General features: G+C 47.0%; 1 protein-coding gene across 1 annotated transcript; it reads right to left on the bottom strand.

The window, feature by feature from the left end:
• Positions 1-2,811: 2,811 nt before the first annotated feature.
• WFIKKN2 (WAP, follistatin/kazal, immunoglobulin, kunitz and netrin domain containing 2) lies at positions 2,812-7,138 on the bottom strand. Its single transcript, XM_068209615.1, has 2 exons — positions 6,600-7,138; positions 2,812-4,465 (listed from the first exon to the last, which is right to left on the bottom strand). The coding sequence occupies exons 1-2, from the start codon at positions 6,798-6,800 to the stop codon at positions 2,954-2,956; spliced, it is 1,713 nt and encodes a 570-aa protein (XP_068065716.1). The 5' UTR covers positions 6,801-7,138; the 3' UTR covers positions 2,812-2,953.
• Between the last annotated feature and the right edge of the window lie 6,861 nt (positions 7,139-13,999).

The following is a 13,999-nucleotide window of genomic DNA, read 5'->3' as shown; positions in this document are numbered from 1 at the left end:
CTTCTTAAGTGTTTAATAAGAGGCTGAACTAAAATACTGGCTTTGAATGGAGAGCTGAATTCTTCAAGGTCAGAAGGTGGAGAGGCTTGGGGTTGGGGTCAGTCCCATGCCACGGGGAGGTGTGGTGCTCCCAGCACTGACAGGAACTTTGTTTTTTCCTGATGAGCAGGTGAGGGATGCCTGTGGCACTGCTCCTTCTGCCTCAGGGTACCTATGATGATTCTGTGCAGTGGGGAACAGCCAGGGGCACCCCAAGGGGCTCACAGGACCCCTGCTCACATGTCAGCAGGTTTGGGCAGGAGCCACACGAGCGTGGCTGTGCTGTGTTAAGGAGTTGGGCTGGTCTGTTCAGTGTCCATCTCACCCCATCACATTGGAAAACTGACCCAGAGTGTCCCACAGGATCCCCTGTGCAGGAAAACCCTCTCACAGCAGGCCTGCGTGCCCCAAGGGGGCTGGCAGACACCTTACACTTTGTGCAGCCTTGGCTCTCAGTGCCTCAGAGCACTTGCATGCTGCATGTTTTAAGTGCCTGCTGCCTTCCCAGGGGATTCACCAGGAGGGAAAGCCAATAAAGCAATTTCGAGCCAAGGCTTCAGCAATGCACTGTGCTAGCTAGAGCAGCAATGAATCCTCTGCTTTCTGCTCCCAGCTAAGTTTGCATCCCAGCTCATCCGAACAACCACCTCCATGTCTCCCAAGTCATTCCAGCACTCCCGAGTCACTTCAACACTCCCACACTTACAAAATCCCCTAACTTTAGGAAAAAAAGGAGCCATACAAACCCTGTCTTTATTAAACCCTCATCCTCCAAAACCTTTGTGTCAGTATGGCAAGAACGTGCCACTTCCTACAGGTTGCTCAAAAAATGGCAGATGAGCCATGGGTCAGTGGTGGCTGCCACAGCCAGGGATGATCTGGTGGACATGCTGGCTTCTTCAGAGGGCAGCAGGGCTAGCATCTCCCATCTGCAAAAAATGGTCTCCACAAGAACATACACAAACATTATGGACCTTTAATTGGAGTTTTTTTCACATACACTTAGGAAAGGTACAACAAAAAAGCCAGCCGATATTATCTTGGTCAGTAAAGCCTGGTCCAGACTCCTCTCTCTCCCTCCCACCCAGCTTCTTATGAAATTACCCAAATAACTGGAGATTTAGATCCATTACTGTTGCAGGAAAATTTCATAAATAAACCAAGCCCAAACCACTGGGAGAGGAGCCCAGTTCTCCATCCTGCAGTGGTCTCTACCCATGGCTCTGCTCTGGTGCAGAGCATGGAATTAGGGGAAGCAGAGCTAGGCTCACATCCTTGTCTCGCTGTGACTTTTCCTCCTTGCAACAACCAAACACTCAGCATACACAGGCTTCGGGGGATGCAGATGTCCAAGATCTGCCTGTTTAATCTCCTTCCCCAGTGCTTGCCATACCTAGGCACACACAGACTGCAGCATGTGAACCCGCTGCCAGCCTTGGCCGCCCTGCAGCGAGCTCGTGAGATGGCACCACGGGGCAGCACTGCCTGCACCTTCCTGCCTCTCTTCCTCCCTTCCTTCTTCTCACCCAGACATCTCTTGACATTTCTTCAGCCTTGAACTGGCCCTTTGTGTAGGGCAGCAAGCTCTAGGCCCTGCCACCGTCACTTGGCTGAGCCCACAGAACAAGGAGCAGGGACAAGGCTCACTATGCCACGTTTGCCCCTCTTCCCTGCAATCACAGTCCTCAGCAAGGCAGGATGTTTCCACGATCAGCCTTTTCTTTATTTAAGGATTTTGTATAGGCAAATGTTATATTTTTTGGACACACAAATCTTAAAATGATTGATCCTATGCGTACTCACCTGCTCCCACCCACAGCCAGTGCTGGCTGTCTTAGGGAATTCATTCATACACCTGTACACAGTGGCCTGGTGGAAAGAGTATTCTGAGGTTTGAAAGACTCTAAAAAGGCTCTAAAAGGGTGACACTGATAAAAGCCTTTAAATTGTCTACTTTGTCTGCTCGTGTTTGTGGAGTTCAGATTCAGGATCTTTGTGTCTGCCTAAAGCCGTTTGCAGACTGTGTATCACACTTTCCTAGGTTGAATTTTGTTCCTCTTACTTTGCTCTCTTATCTATAAAAGCACGATTGCTACTGAAAATAAGCAATAAATCACTGTGTATGCTCAGGTGTAAAGGCTTTTCAAACTGGCAGCACACTGCTGGCCTGGCTTGGACTTTTTGTGATAGACAATATATCGATTGAAACTTAAATAGGGAATGAGGGTGTTTGCTGACCTTGTTCTGGTGACAGAAATATCATTTCAGGGTGAGACTGTGCCTTGAGCTTTTATAGTGACCTGTTGTCCTGGGCATAGGATCAAGGGAGTTTGTTCTTCAGTAAGGATTGCAAGATAGGTAGTAGTTGTCATTTAAAAATGAGGTTTTTAAAGGGAAAAAAAAAGGAAATTGCAATTAAAAGAAGCAAACTCATGCATAGGTTGGTTAAATGTGCACAATTGTAAATAGAGACAATAATTTACAGGCTTTTCTCTTGAAATATTAGTGCTGCTGTAAGAAGCCAAGACGAATCAGACTGAAACTGAGACAGATTAAATTGACATTATATATTTCTTAGCTGTGTAGCCATGAATTCTGTGTAGCTATGAATTCTGTAATTTATGATGGAAGCTAGATAAAAATTTTATAATTGCTGAAGTGAGTCACCTAGTTAAATGGCACTCCTATGTGGAGAAATTGATTTCAATGCAAGATTAATGGCCTTTTGCTGCTGGTTTACAAGCCTGCCAAAGACCAAACTATGTTGTTGCTAAGCATCATTAATGGATTAAAATAGGGGTTCCGCATAATTCCTACAGTGTATCTTCAAACAGTGTGTTTAGTTTGGCACTAGCCTAGCACTTGTTAGCCCTACTAACACACGGATCAGGGCAGCTCACACACGTGAGGGAGGTTAATGCAATCCCAGGAACTCTTTCAAAAGCTCACAGGTTTTCTTGTGGATGACTTCGCGGAGTTTGCGCACACGCCGGATGCTGGAGGTGCCCACAAAGCTGTCTGGCTGTAGAATGGCCATGCCATTGTGGACATCCCCCATGATGATGAGCTGGCCATCCACCGTGGTCATGTTGGGACATGGGCAGCTCCAGTCCATGTTCAAAAGCGTGATTTCTAGTGGTTCCTTCCCCAGGAATTTTAATCCCATTTTTTCATCCTTGAGAATCTCCTCCACCGTCACCAGGGCGTGTCCTGAGTCTTGGTCTTCGGTCAGCTCCGTGATGCGGCCCAGGATGACAAAGTCGCTTTTGCAGAAGCTGGTCACCAGCTTCTGGCGGGGTTTGCAGGCCTTGCAGTGCGTGTTCTTTGGGAAGGGGCACATCTCCTCACAGGCCTCCCGGCTCTCAAAGTTGTTCTCATTGCCTCCACACCCGCCATAGATAAAGGACTGGCACTCCTTTGTCAAGCTGTTGTAGGCCCACCTGGGCTCGTAGGCCTTGCAGTGGCCTTGAAGGGCAGGCAGGTTGCAGATGTTGATGGGGCCGTTCATGCATGTTAGCATGCAACTCTCATAGGTCTCAAAGTGGTTGAGGTTGCTGTTGCAGTTCCCATAGATGAAAGTAAAGCAGTTGTTTTTCTTGGCATCATAGTACCACCTGGTCTGCTCTTCCCCACAGTCTTCACTGTCCGGCTGCTTCAGGCACTCGTCGGTTGGGAAATGTGTTTTGTTCTGGGAAGCTTCCTTGGATGTGGGCTCTCCTCTGATGACTGACAAAGGGAAATCTGCCCGGAGGAGGCCACCACTGTTCTGGGCAGTGCAGGTGTAGATTCCCGCATCCTGCAGCTGCGTATTGTAGATGACCAGCTGGGCAATGTTGGTGACCACGACGTTCCCTCTGACGTGGTTTGGCTTCATGATGACTTTGTCCTTCCCATCGACCTGCTTCTCCCATGTGATTTCTGGCTTGGGTCTCCCTGAGACGTCGCAGAGGAAGCTGACGGTCTCTCCCACATAGACGGACTGATGGACGGGGTTGTTCACCAGTGCAGGCGGCAGGATATCAACGACTGTTGTCTCGGAGTAGGCGGTGGTAGGGCGAGCTGTTGTTTCTGGGGGGATAGGGCTGGTGTTTGGCCAGGTGAGATGGTACCTACAGGTGACCACGTTCAGTGTAATGCCTTTGATGCAGGCCTCTGCATCCATGTAGCACTTGTTGTAGTAGGTGAGCCCGTCAGAGGCACAGGTAAAGCTCGGCTCCTTCTCACATCTGTCCTTGCACTTGCAGACAGGCTGCCCGTCCCAGATGTCGCACTCTGAGCCTTGCTGGATGCACATGAAGCGGTCACAGGTTGCCTCTTTGGGCATCCCCACAGGCCCCTTTTTCCCCTTGATGTCCATGTACCGAGCAGCCACACAGCTCTTGGTTCCACAGACATTGGGACAACACTTCTCAAAGGTCTCGCACTCCTGTGGGGAAGGAAAATAACCTGATCATTACTGGGAACAGAGTAAAGGCCTTTTTGGAGACTCAGCAAGCAGAGAGCCCAGAAACTCAGCTCTGCCACAGATATCCCTGGTGGAAACATCCCATCAGCATTTCCCAGGGGGTTCTGAAGTGCTGAAGGAGAAGACTCTTGAGAAGGAAAATGTACTTCTGTTTCTCAAACACAAACCTCCTCATAAGGTCTTTACCCCAGAGTCACATGGATTGCTTGACTGTGAACCAACCACCCCCCTTTCATGCTCTCTGAAATGCCTGAGGACAAGCCCTGAGAAACAAGAGCAGATGGAAAGTCTTATCATATGGCTGTAGGCAGTAATCCTTCTTATTTTCCACAGAAGTATGTAAAGTATTATTTGAATTCCCTGAGACTAACAGCCAGCTCCTGGAGGTGAAACTGCCAAGGATTTGTAATTGTTCACATTGTAAAGGAAATAATAGAATATCTCAAAAGTAAGGTAATACTTGCTCCAAAAATAATTTTCTATGGTATTTAGAAAAACAAACCCCAAATAGCTCATTATGGCTTCTCTGTCTTATTTTAGTCTTATTTTCAAATGCAGCATCACTCTTCTAGTGATTTATTACACCCCGCCTTGGCTACAGTCAGCTCTAAATTGTGGTTAATTTTAGCAGAATTTTCATCTTCTGTGCAGAAAAGGTATTTGATACATGTGATCAGGATTGCTGAGTGGTTATAGATTACTTCAAGGGACGAGGAAAACTGCTACCATGTGCCCAACAGGGCACACTTCCACCGTGTGTTAAACCTCTACAAGCCCCCTAAAATCCATTAGCTTTCTCCGTAAGTGAGAACAAATGGTTTTTAAGCTACCAAGCTGAAAAGCTTCTCCTGAGTCCAGTATCCTTTCCTTACTGGGAAAAAGATGACCTAATATCAAAACTCTTTCCCCATTTCCAGCTGCACATTACTAGGTTTCAAAAGCAAAGCTAGAAACCAGGATTGTGGAGGTTTTCAGCTCGGGTTAAGGAGTGTGGCTTGGCAGAGTCCTTGGTTGCCTGCAGTCCACTCACTCCATCCGAAGTCCCAGGACTCTGTGCTGCCACTAGGCAAAATGAATATTTGTAACCAGTGGCTTCTGGCTTTCAAGTTTTGACCAGTAAATTATTAAAACATCATTGTCTGCTACTGCTGCTGCTGCTGGGGTTTTAGTTTTAGTTTGAAAGTGTTTTAGTGTTCATTGCTGCACCTGGTAGTTGGAACAGAGGCAGCTTATTTGGGAATGGCAAAAGTAAAAAGAGCACCTTCATTCCTAACACATGGGATCCATCTGAGTAAATGTCTTTGTTTACTTATGGCCAGAATTTTTGTCAGTTTTTCCCCCTTTTTAACATTGCAGAAACAACCTGGCGACAGAGTACAAACCCAAACATTTTTTTTCAGCACAGTAAATGTTCTGTCAGCCAGGTTTGGGCTGCAGAAGCTTTGTCAGGGGACATGATGTAAGAGGCAAGACAAGCAGGTATTTTCAGATGCCAGCTTGAGCTGGCAGTGCTGACAGGTTGAAAAATGAATTTTAGGGTGGTAAGCTAAACACATTTTGAGCTGGGAGCATCCCACAGAACATCTGCCTGGTCATTTTAGCCATGCCCTGTTCTGCACCCCAAGCAAGCTTTGCGCTTCAAATGCAGCAAAGGCTGATGATTTACATGTTAAACTAAACTATTTCATACAGGATTCCTCCCAGGAATATAAAACATTGATGATGGCCACCAACAACAAAGAGCATAATGACACTGTTAAAATACTACAGATTGGCCCCAGGGCATGCTGAGTTCTGGAGTATCAAATTCAGGCATTTCTTTTGACATGAAAACACAGAAAAGGATCAAAGAGAATGAGCGCTATACCCACACTAGCAAAAGTGACAGCTGGCACACACCTCCCCTCTTAACTGATAACTCATCAAACCTTTTATACGTTATATAGGTCACGGGTCAATTAAATACATGCACTGTCTGCACTGGGTCCTGCCCAGTGCCAGCGCCCTTCCAGCTGGGACAGAAGGCTCCCACCAAACACCCCGACAGCCCCAGCAGCGCCCGTGACGCAGAGACACAAAAATGTGCATCACTCACCAGGTCAGCGTCGCATTCCCTCTTGCAAGTGCTCTGCGCGTCGACCCACAGGTTGGGGTTCATGTCATTGGGGCATATCCCAGCGTGGGAGTAGCGGATTGGAGGTAGGGCTCTCCCTGTCAGAGAGACCTCCAGAAGCAAGAGGACACTGCTCTTCCCTAGCAAGATCCACATCCACCGAGTGAACAGCACCAACAACATCTCAGAATTTCTCCAGGGCAGTGGCAGTGTCCAAGCTGGAAGTAGTTCTTGTTTGCTTGGGGTTGCTTTTTTTTTTTTTTTTTTTTTTTTTTTTGGTAAGCCTTAAGTTTTTGAGGAACCCAGATGCACCTGACTTTGGTAAAAACTTCAGCAAGCTCCTCTGCTGCCTCTGTCGACAGTGCAGTTTGGTCTGGACCTCATTGGATTAAAGGTCCTAGGAAGTCACCCCCTTATTTTAAGAGAAACGCTACTTGTGCGAGCAGAGTTAGCTCTATTTATACCCTGCCTCTGTTAACAAGTCAGAAAAAGTAAACTTGATTTCTTTGACAGGCACACGCTTCCTATGTCCTGGTGGCAGTCAGACAGATTTGTTGCAAGAAAAAAAAGCTGGAAAGAGTTCAAAAGGCTGGAACTGGCATGGTGGGACCCCTGCATGTTTCTGAATGCAGGGAGGCCTTCTTAACCCCTTTAGACCTAAAGTACTTCCCTATGCTAAGAATGGCATTTACTTCTGAAAGGGGACTTGTCTAAGTAACACGGACCGCAGTCAGGGGATTTCCCCACGGCAAGGGGCTACACAATCACTTGCTAAAAGAAACAAATAATAGGATTGAAGCAATTAAAGCCAGAATATCATATTTTAACAAAGGAAGTAGGGAAGAAATAACTTATTTAAACTTAGGATCAACAAAGCAGAATGTCTTCATAACTTCTCCCGGGGCTCCTCCGGGCTTTTTCTTCTCTTTGGTTGGGAGATTTCCATGATACTAAGTTTAATGCTGCCTTCCAGTCCCACCAGGAAGATGTTAAAAAGTGTCCCTGAATTCCTCCACATTTCCTGACAGCCAGATCCCATTGTACAGTGCATTGCTGACCCCTTTAACAGCAACAACAAAAAATAGTAGAAGTTCAACTCTATGGAAACCTGCATAAAGGAATGTACAGCATTTTTGCATTGGGGGGTGGGAGGGAAACTCAGTCAAGCTGAGTTCCTCATTCCCTGATTATTACAGCAAGGAGCTGATCCTGCTCGTGCTGAACATGTGCCAAAATCCAGAGATAAGTGGCAGAAGTCCGAGTTGCTCAGCACCTTCCAGGATTAGGGCCTCTGGGCTGAGTTTTGGGCTAGCTTGGGTGGATCCTGTGTGTTGCTAAGAGCCCCCTAGGACAATCAGGTAAGTTTGCATCCCATGTGGAGGTTCTGCAGGGCTGGACCAGCAGCACTGTGCCTGGGTAGGAGGAAAGGTTGTGGATCCACCCCGTGCCCAGTGCTGAGAGCTGCAAAACCAGGCAGAATCAGCCCTGACTTTTTTCCATTGGGTTTATAAATCCAGGATTGTTTTTCATGGCTGAGTTTGGACCTAATTCTCCCCTGAGCAATGATGGCTGCCAACCAGTGCAACTAGAAGTGAACTGGGTCACCATGGGGCTCCTGCTCCTCCCCTGGGGCCAGGCAGCAGAGCAGTGACCTGCTGGTGTTTCCCTGGATCACCTCTGGGAGAAAGGGAGGGCAACCTGGAACTGACCTGCCCCGGGCTGTGGCATTTCTGTAGCAGCCCAGGCTTATAAAAGGGGCTCTGACTGTAGCTCTGATTTGTGTGCCTGCATTAACCATATGCATAGTATTTGAATTTCATGGGACGTGCAGAGCAAAGTTGTCCAAATTAGCTATTTATAAGGAGCGAAGTCAACTGCCAGGCAGCAGTTTGCAGTTGATTTATTCACTCTGAAACTTTAGAAACCTGCATGACACTTGTACAAAGTGCTGCTGTGTGCTAAATGTTTTATTCAGTACTTGTTTACAAACTCAGCACCCTGTGATGCCTAAAAAAGCCAACCAAAAATGACACATTCCCAAGAGGTACTTAAAATTCTTGCAGCTCTATTAACAACAAAATCACATGTATTAGGTTCTGTTGACTAAACAAAGACACTTTATATTGTAAAACTGACTACAGATAAGCTTTGAAACCAGCTGTATGTGGGTCTTGAGAGTAGCCATAAATGTGATTTTTTCCCTGCCAGCTTTAATCTTTTATGGCTGTTTTACCCCTTTACCTGCCAGAGGTGGATCTTACACTCTCGATCTCCTCTCCTGGTGCCAGACAGCCATGTCCTCGCTAGCTTTGGTGAGTGAGAGACACACTAATGTGGGCCACCATTGGTAGAACTCAGTTCCAAACAGGAAAAAACAGCTTATTTTTAACTGTCCCTGACCAGGGATCCCTTGCCCAGATGCACATTTCAGCTGTGGGGGAGCAGAGTGGGGCTCTGAAAAATGAGATACTGGTTTGCATCAGACAGGCAGAGCAGCCTTCTGCTTTGCTATGTCCTTCTCCACCCACAGGGATATTCTCCAGTGACAGGTAAGTCCCATTGCAGCTTTCTGCTTTCAGCTCTGAGGGATCATGTTCCTGGATCAGTCCCTTGGCCACTTGAGCTCAGCTAGAAGAGAGGAAAACATTGCCATAAATCTCCCTGTGAATGTGGGCAGACAGCTCCAGAAGGCAAGAGAGGCAGTGAGGGGTCCAAACAAGCCTTGACAGCTGCTCTGTTCCTGCCAGGACATCCCAGCGATGCTGTTACCCAGCCTGAGGAGCACATCCTGGAGGGAAACCACTATACAGGCTGCCCCAGGCTGGCTCAGGGACAGCGGGGACGCTGATTGTCCCAGCATGGACAGCCAAGCTCTGACTAATGCACTCACTATCTCCTGGGTTTCGTTGAGGGCTGTTTACTTGCCTGTTTTAAGTTAACTCCAGTGCCCTCAGTGGATCTGACTGGACACTCCAGAACACCACCAGTTAATGCCAGTTGTGAACTGGGGTCTCTGTCAAGGTCCCCGGGCCCAGTTTTTCTGTTCCTCCTCGTGTATAAAGCACTGTGCATTTTTTCTTTAATATAAGTTATAAAGTAATCCCCATTCTCCATTTCTATGAACAAATCCATTATGAAGGCTGATTTTATGACTTATCTTATTTCAGCTTTGTCAGATACTGATGTGATAAAGGTCTTCCCAAAAGAGATCAAGCCTTAGAAGCAACCCTATTAACTACCCGAAAATCCCCCTTTGTGATCCAGATGCTCGAATGAGTCTGCTGGATGGGGAACTGGGATGAACTTCTCTGGATCTTAGATGGACAAACCTGAGCCCTGATGGCACAAAGCAACATCTTGGGTCTGCTCCCAGCAGTGGAGACATTGGTGTGTGACCAGCCTCAGTCCTGAAAAGCTGTCTTGGGTGCCCAAGGTCCCGGTTAGGGTTCTCAATCTAGAACTGGCTTAACTCTTGTTGGGTTTTTTGTAAATTATAGTTTCTTTGTCCTTTTTCTTGCCCTCCTCTTCTGTGCCAAGTGTTGACTGACTGTGTGGTGTGACACCTTTTAACTGAGGATGGAAACAGGATTCTCTGGTGTGCAGAAAAGTATAATTTTATTTGGGCATTATTCCTTAAGCCACTGCTAAAGGAGCAGCAAACTGTTGATCAGATTTACTAGGCCAGCAGTACTCATCTGGAGTTACTCAGCAGAGGGTGGATTCATTGGCTGGTTTTATTGTGGAAGGCTCTTGGCAGGAACTGTCCCTCTGCGATGTTAAAACTCCAACTCCCATTGATCTCTTCCTGAGCACAGGGGCCCTTCAAGCCCCAGCCTCTCGTGCTCCCTGGGCCCACTGCCATTGGAAGCCGGGTTTGCCAACACAAACACGAGCTACCCCCTCTCCAGACAGGCTGTGACTCATCACTGCCTGTGGCACTTTGCTGTGGCGGTGCCACGGATGTCCCCAGCATATGCTGCAGATTAAGGCCAGAAGTGAAGGTTGGATGCTGGACCTGCTCTGCCTCTGAGAGTAGCATAAAAAAAAATGCTCTGTCTGGTCCTTGAGGCCACCCTCCTCCTCCTCTCACAGGACAGCTGGTGACAGCAGGGCCTGATGCCAGCTCCATGCACCGCCCACAGCATCAATCAGCCCCTTCTTCCAAACGGAATGCCCAAATCTGCCCTGCCCACAGGGACCCTGGTCACGCAGGCTGCTCCAAGGACATGCTCTTCAGCCCCTCCATCACCATGCACCCTTTGTAGGTGGCTCCTTGTCCATGTACAGCTGAAAATATGATGCCTGTACTCTAAAAAAACCTGTTTCATTTAGACAGTAACAACGGTATGTTACATAACAGGCTGTATGTAAAGCTTATTGCACTTAAAGCTGATAGCCAGACATTTAAAAGGGAGCGTCACTGCCAGATCCCTTTTGATGCGCAGCTGCCAACTGCTTGTCTCAAGCAGGAACATTGCTTCCACAGAGAAATACAGACAATGCCTTGGGACCTCGGCTTTATCTTGCTTTGGACTGCAAAGAGTCAAACCTTCCCCTTTGAGTGATATCCTGAACCTCGGCACGACCTTCTAAGTGGATGGCCAGGGATCCCATCTTGGATGCCTTTCCACAGCCCTCAGAAGGCCACACGTCTCCTGCTGGCTGAGCGAGGAGGATTTTTGGCAGCATGAGATGTACCTCTGAACATCAAAGCACAGGCAAAGGCTGCTGTGCTGGCCACATGCTTTGGGAGCACATGCACACAGGCCAGGCAGATTTGGGCTGAAAGTGTACAATGGGAACAGCCTGTCTGAGCCCTATTTCAGCTCTCTTTATATGCATAATTAGTAGCAGAGGCATATTTCAGTTTTCCCCAAGTTAAGATAGAAATCTCCCTGAAAGCATCCAGAACTAACAAGTGCTGGTTTTGACTTCTGAAATAATATATCTGAGTAGATCCCAGAGAGCAGGGAAGGCTCAGTGGGCATATTTGATATGGTGACTGATCACCGAAAGGAGCTGCTGTTGATGTGCACACTGCCTCGTGTGCAGCTGCTCGGTAAGCAGGAGTTAATGTGGTTAGACAAAAGGGCTCAATTTAGGGAGGGAAATCAATAATGTCAGGGTGTTTATTACAGGGTTATGGGCCACCTGCTAGAACTCAGCATTAGGCCTGTGTTGCATTGTGTTTTGGGAAGAGCTGATGGCACTGCACTCAGACAGGGCTAGTGCCAGAATTATTATTTTATGCCTCAGCAGATGGCTTCTGCTCAGGGGTTTTATCTTTGAGTGCAGACATACAACTAATCATCATTTTCTTTCTCTTTCCCTGCTAACGTAAGCTGGGCAGGAAGCAATTGCCAGTTTGATGATAGTTCATTATTGTTTGATTTATTCTGTCTGAAACAGCACAGCAAGAGGCACCAAGGATACAAAGGAAGATAATCAATGAGATATCTGTTATCAAAGAGATAAGGGGAAAAGCTGAGCTCAGAAGCTAGTCTCTCACCAGCCAGTCTCCTTCTGTCCCTGTTTCAGAGACAAAGCCCAAGATACTCCATAGATAATTTGGAGAAGTCATGTTGGTATCTTTGGATTGTCAAGATTGCAAAGATTAAATGTTGGGAATGGGTTCATCCTGCCTTAGAGCAGGATGATCTAAATCACTTCCTTAAGTCCCTTCCAGCTCTGTTGTCTGTCACTGTCAATGCTGAGAGAGACCTGCTCCATCAATTAAGCTTTCAGTTAGGGAAATCTGAGGTCTGTAATGCAACCTGGAATACCAAGAAATAGAAATCACAGCCACAGTGCCACCAGTGCAGGGCCAGCACTTTCTGTGTCAGGCCCTCTCAGCTACCTGAGGTACAGGCTGGACCAGGTCCTGTCACCTGCTGAGCATGGCAAATACAGACACCATGGACACACGGCTGCAGCATGGAGGCTTGAGCACCTTGTTTTGTTGCAGGTTTTAGGAGTTCATCGTTAGTTTTATGGCAAGCTTGAATAACAGCACTTTAGGGAACTGGCACCAAACCCGTGGTGTTGTGGAGATGGAGATGTTCCCATGGAGATGTTCCCATGACTTGCAGCACTGCTGTGGCTGTGTGAGCCATAGCATAAAATCCTCGGGATTGAACTGGTGTATTTGTTGTTGTTCTTTATGACTTCCAGTTGTTCTGCTTGGTTCCAGCTCGGTTTGAAGCAAAGCTCAGAATAAAAGTGAGGTGCAGGCCTGGCATATGCTCAGGCTGAATGCTCAGCACATCTTTCACCAGACCCAGTGGTGTTTCTCCAGGAACATAAGTTAATTTAGCTCCCCATGTAGAACTAATGAATATTACTGAACCCATTGCACAGATTCACTTCAGTCTACAAATGACCCTAATTTAACCTCCTTAATATTTACTTTTAGGAATTTAAAGCTGGGAGGAAATCACTTGCTGAGTATCACACAGCAACAGCCACAAAAGTTTGGAGTCCTAAGATCCTGCTGCCAACCCCATGGGCACCATTTCCTTCTCAAAATGCAGGTTCAGTATAGAAAACTCATATTGCTTTTGTTTGTGATGTGATTCAATTTATATAAAAAGTAGGATTTTAACCTGCTATTAATTTAATTTAACCCCAAGCCTTAATTCCCTGTGACTTTAGCATGAAGGAACCATCTCTTTGTCACTCAGGGCTGATCTTTTTTTTAGAAAGCTTATGAACCTTTCAGTGGAGGAGAGTTTGTGAGGTGAGATTAAGCTGCTGCAGATTTGCATGATTTTGTGCTCCATTGTGAGACTTTACCAAACCCCTGAATCTGTGGAAGTTTGGAACCCTCCTTGTGGCTGGGAGCCTCTCCAGGAGATGCAGAGCAGTTCCCAGTGACTGGGGTTTCCATCAGGCAATGAGTGTTGGCTTCTCCAGACAAGGTGGAAGTTCCAGAGCTCCTCGGAGGGTTTGGTATCCAAAACTTCACTATAAACAAGCTAATTTTCACAAAATGGAACTATTTCCATTTCTGCAGATACTATGAAATTCCTTTAGCAACAATTCTGTCTTCTTGGAATTTAAATCTAAATTAGGACAAAATTCCTTTTTAACTGAAGAGTTATTGCCCTGGTTTGGCTTTGCTGGCCGTTAGCAGTCCTGGCTGTTACACAGCACATCCTCTGCCCATGCCCAGAGGGTGACCTCTGCCAGGAGCAGTCCCTGCCTTCTAAGCTGGGCACATTAAGAGTCTTTCCAAGAGGTGAACTATTTTATTTTAGTTTGCTCTGTGTGCCACCAGATGCAAGGCATCACACAGTCTGCACCGGCTGGACCCAGACAGTGGCAAACAGAAGGAGACACAGGACCTCTTTGGGGCTACTGATGCCCTCACTAGAAGTGCCCAA

Source organism: Anomalospiza imberbis, chromosome 19, assembly GCF_031753505.1.
Source record: "Anomalospiza imberbis isolate Cuckoo-Finch-1a 21T00152 chromosome 19, ASM3175350v1, whole genome shotgun sequence".
NCBI lineage: Eukaryota > Metazoa > Chordata > Aves > Passeriformes > Viduidae > Anomalospiza > Anomalospiza imberbis.
The sequence above is the reverse complement of the archived record's forward strand: the minus strand, read 5'-3'. Positions and strand labels throughout refer to the sequence as shown.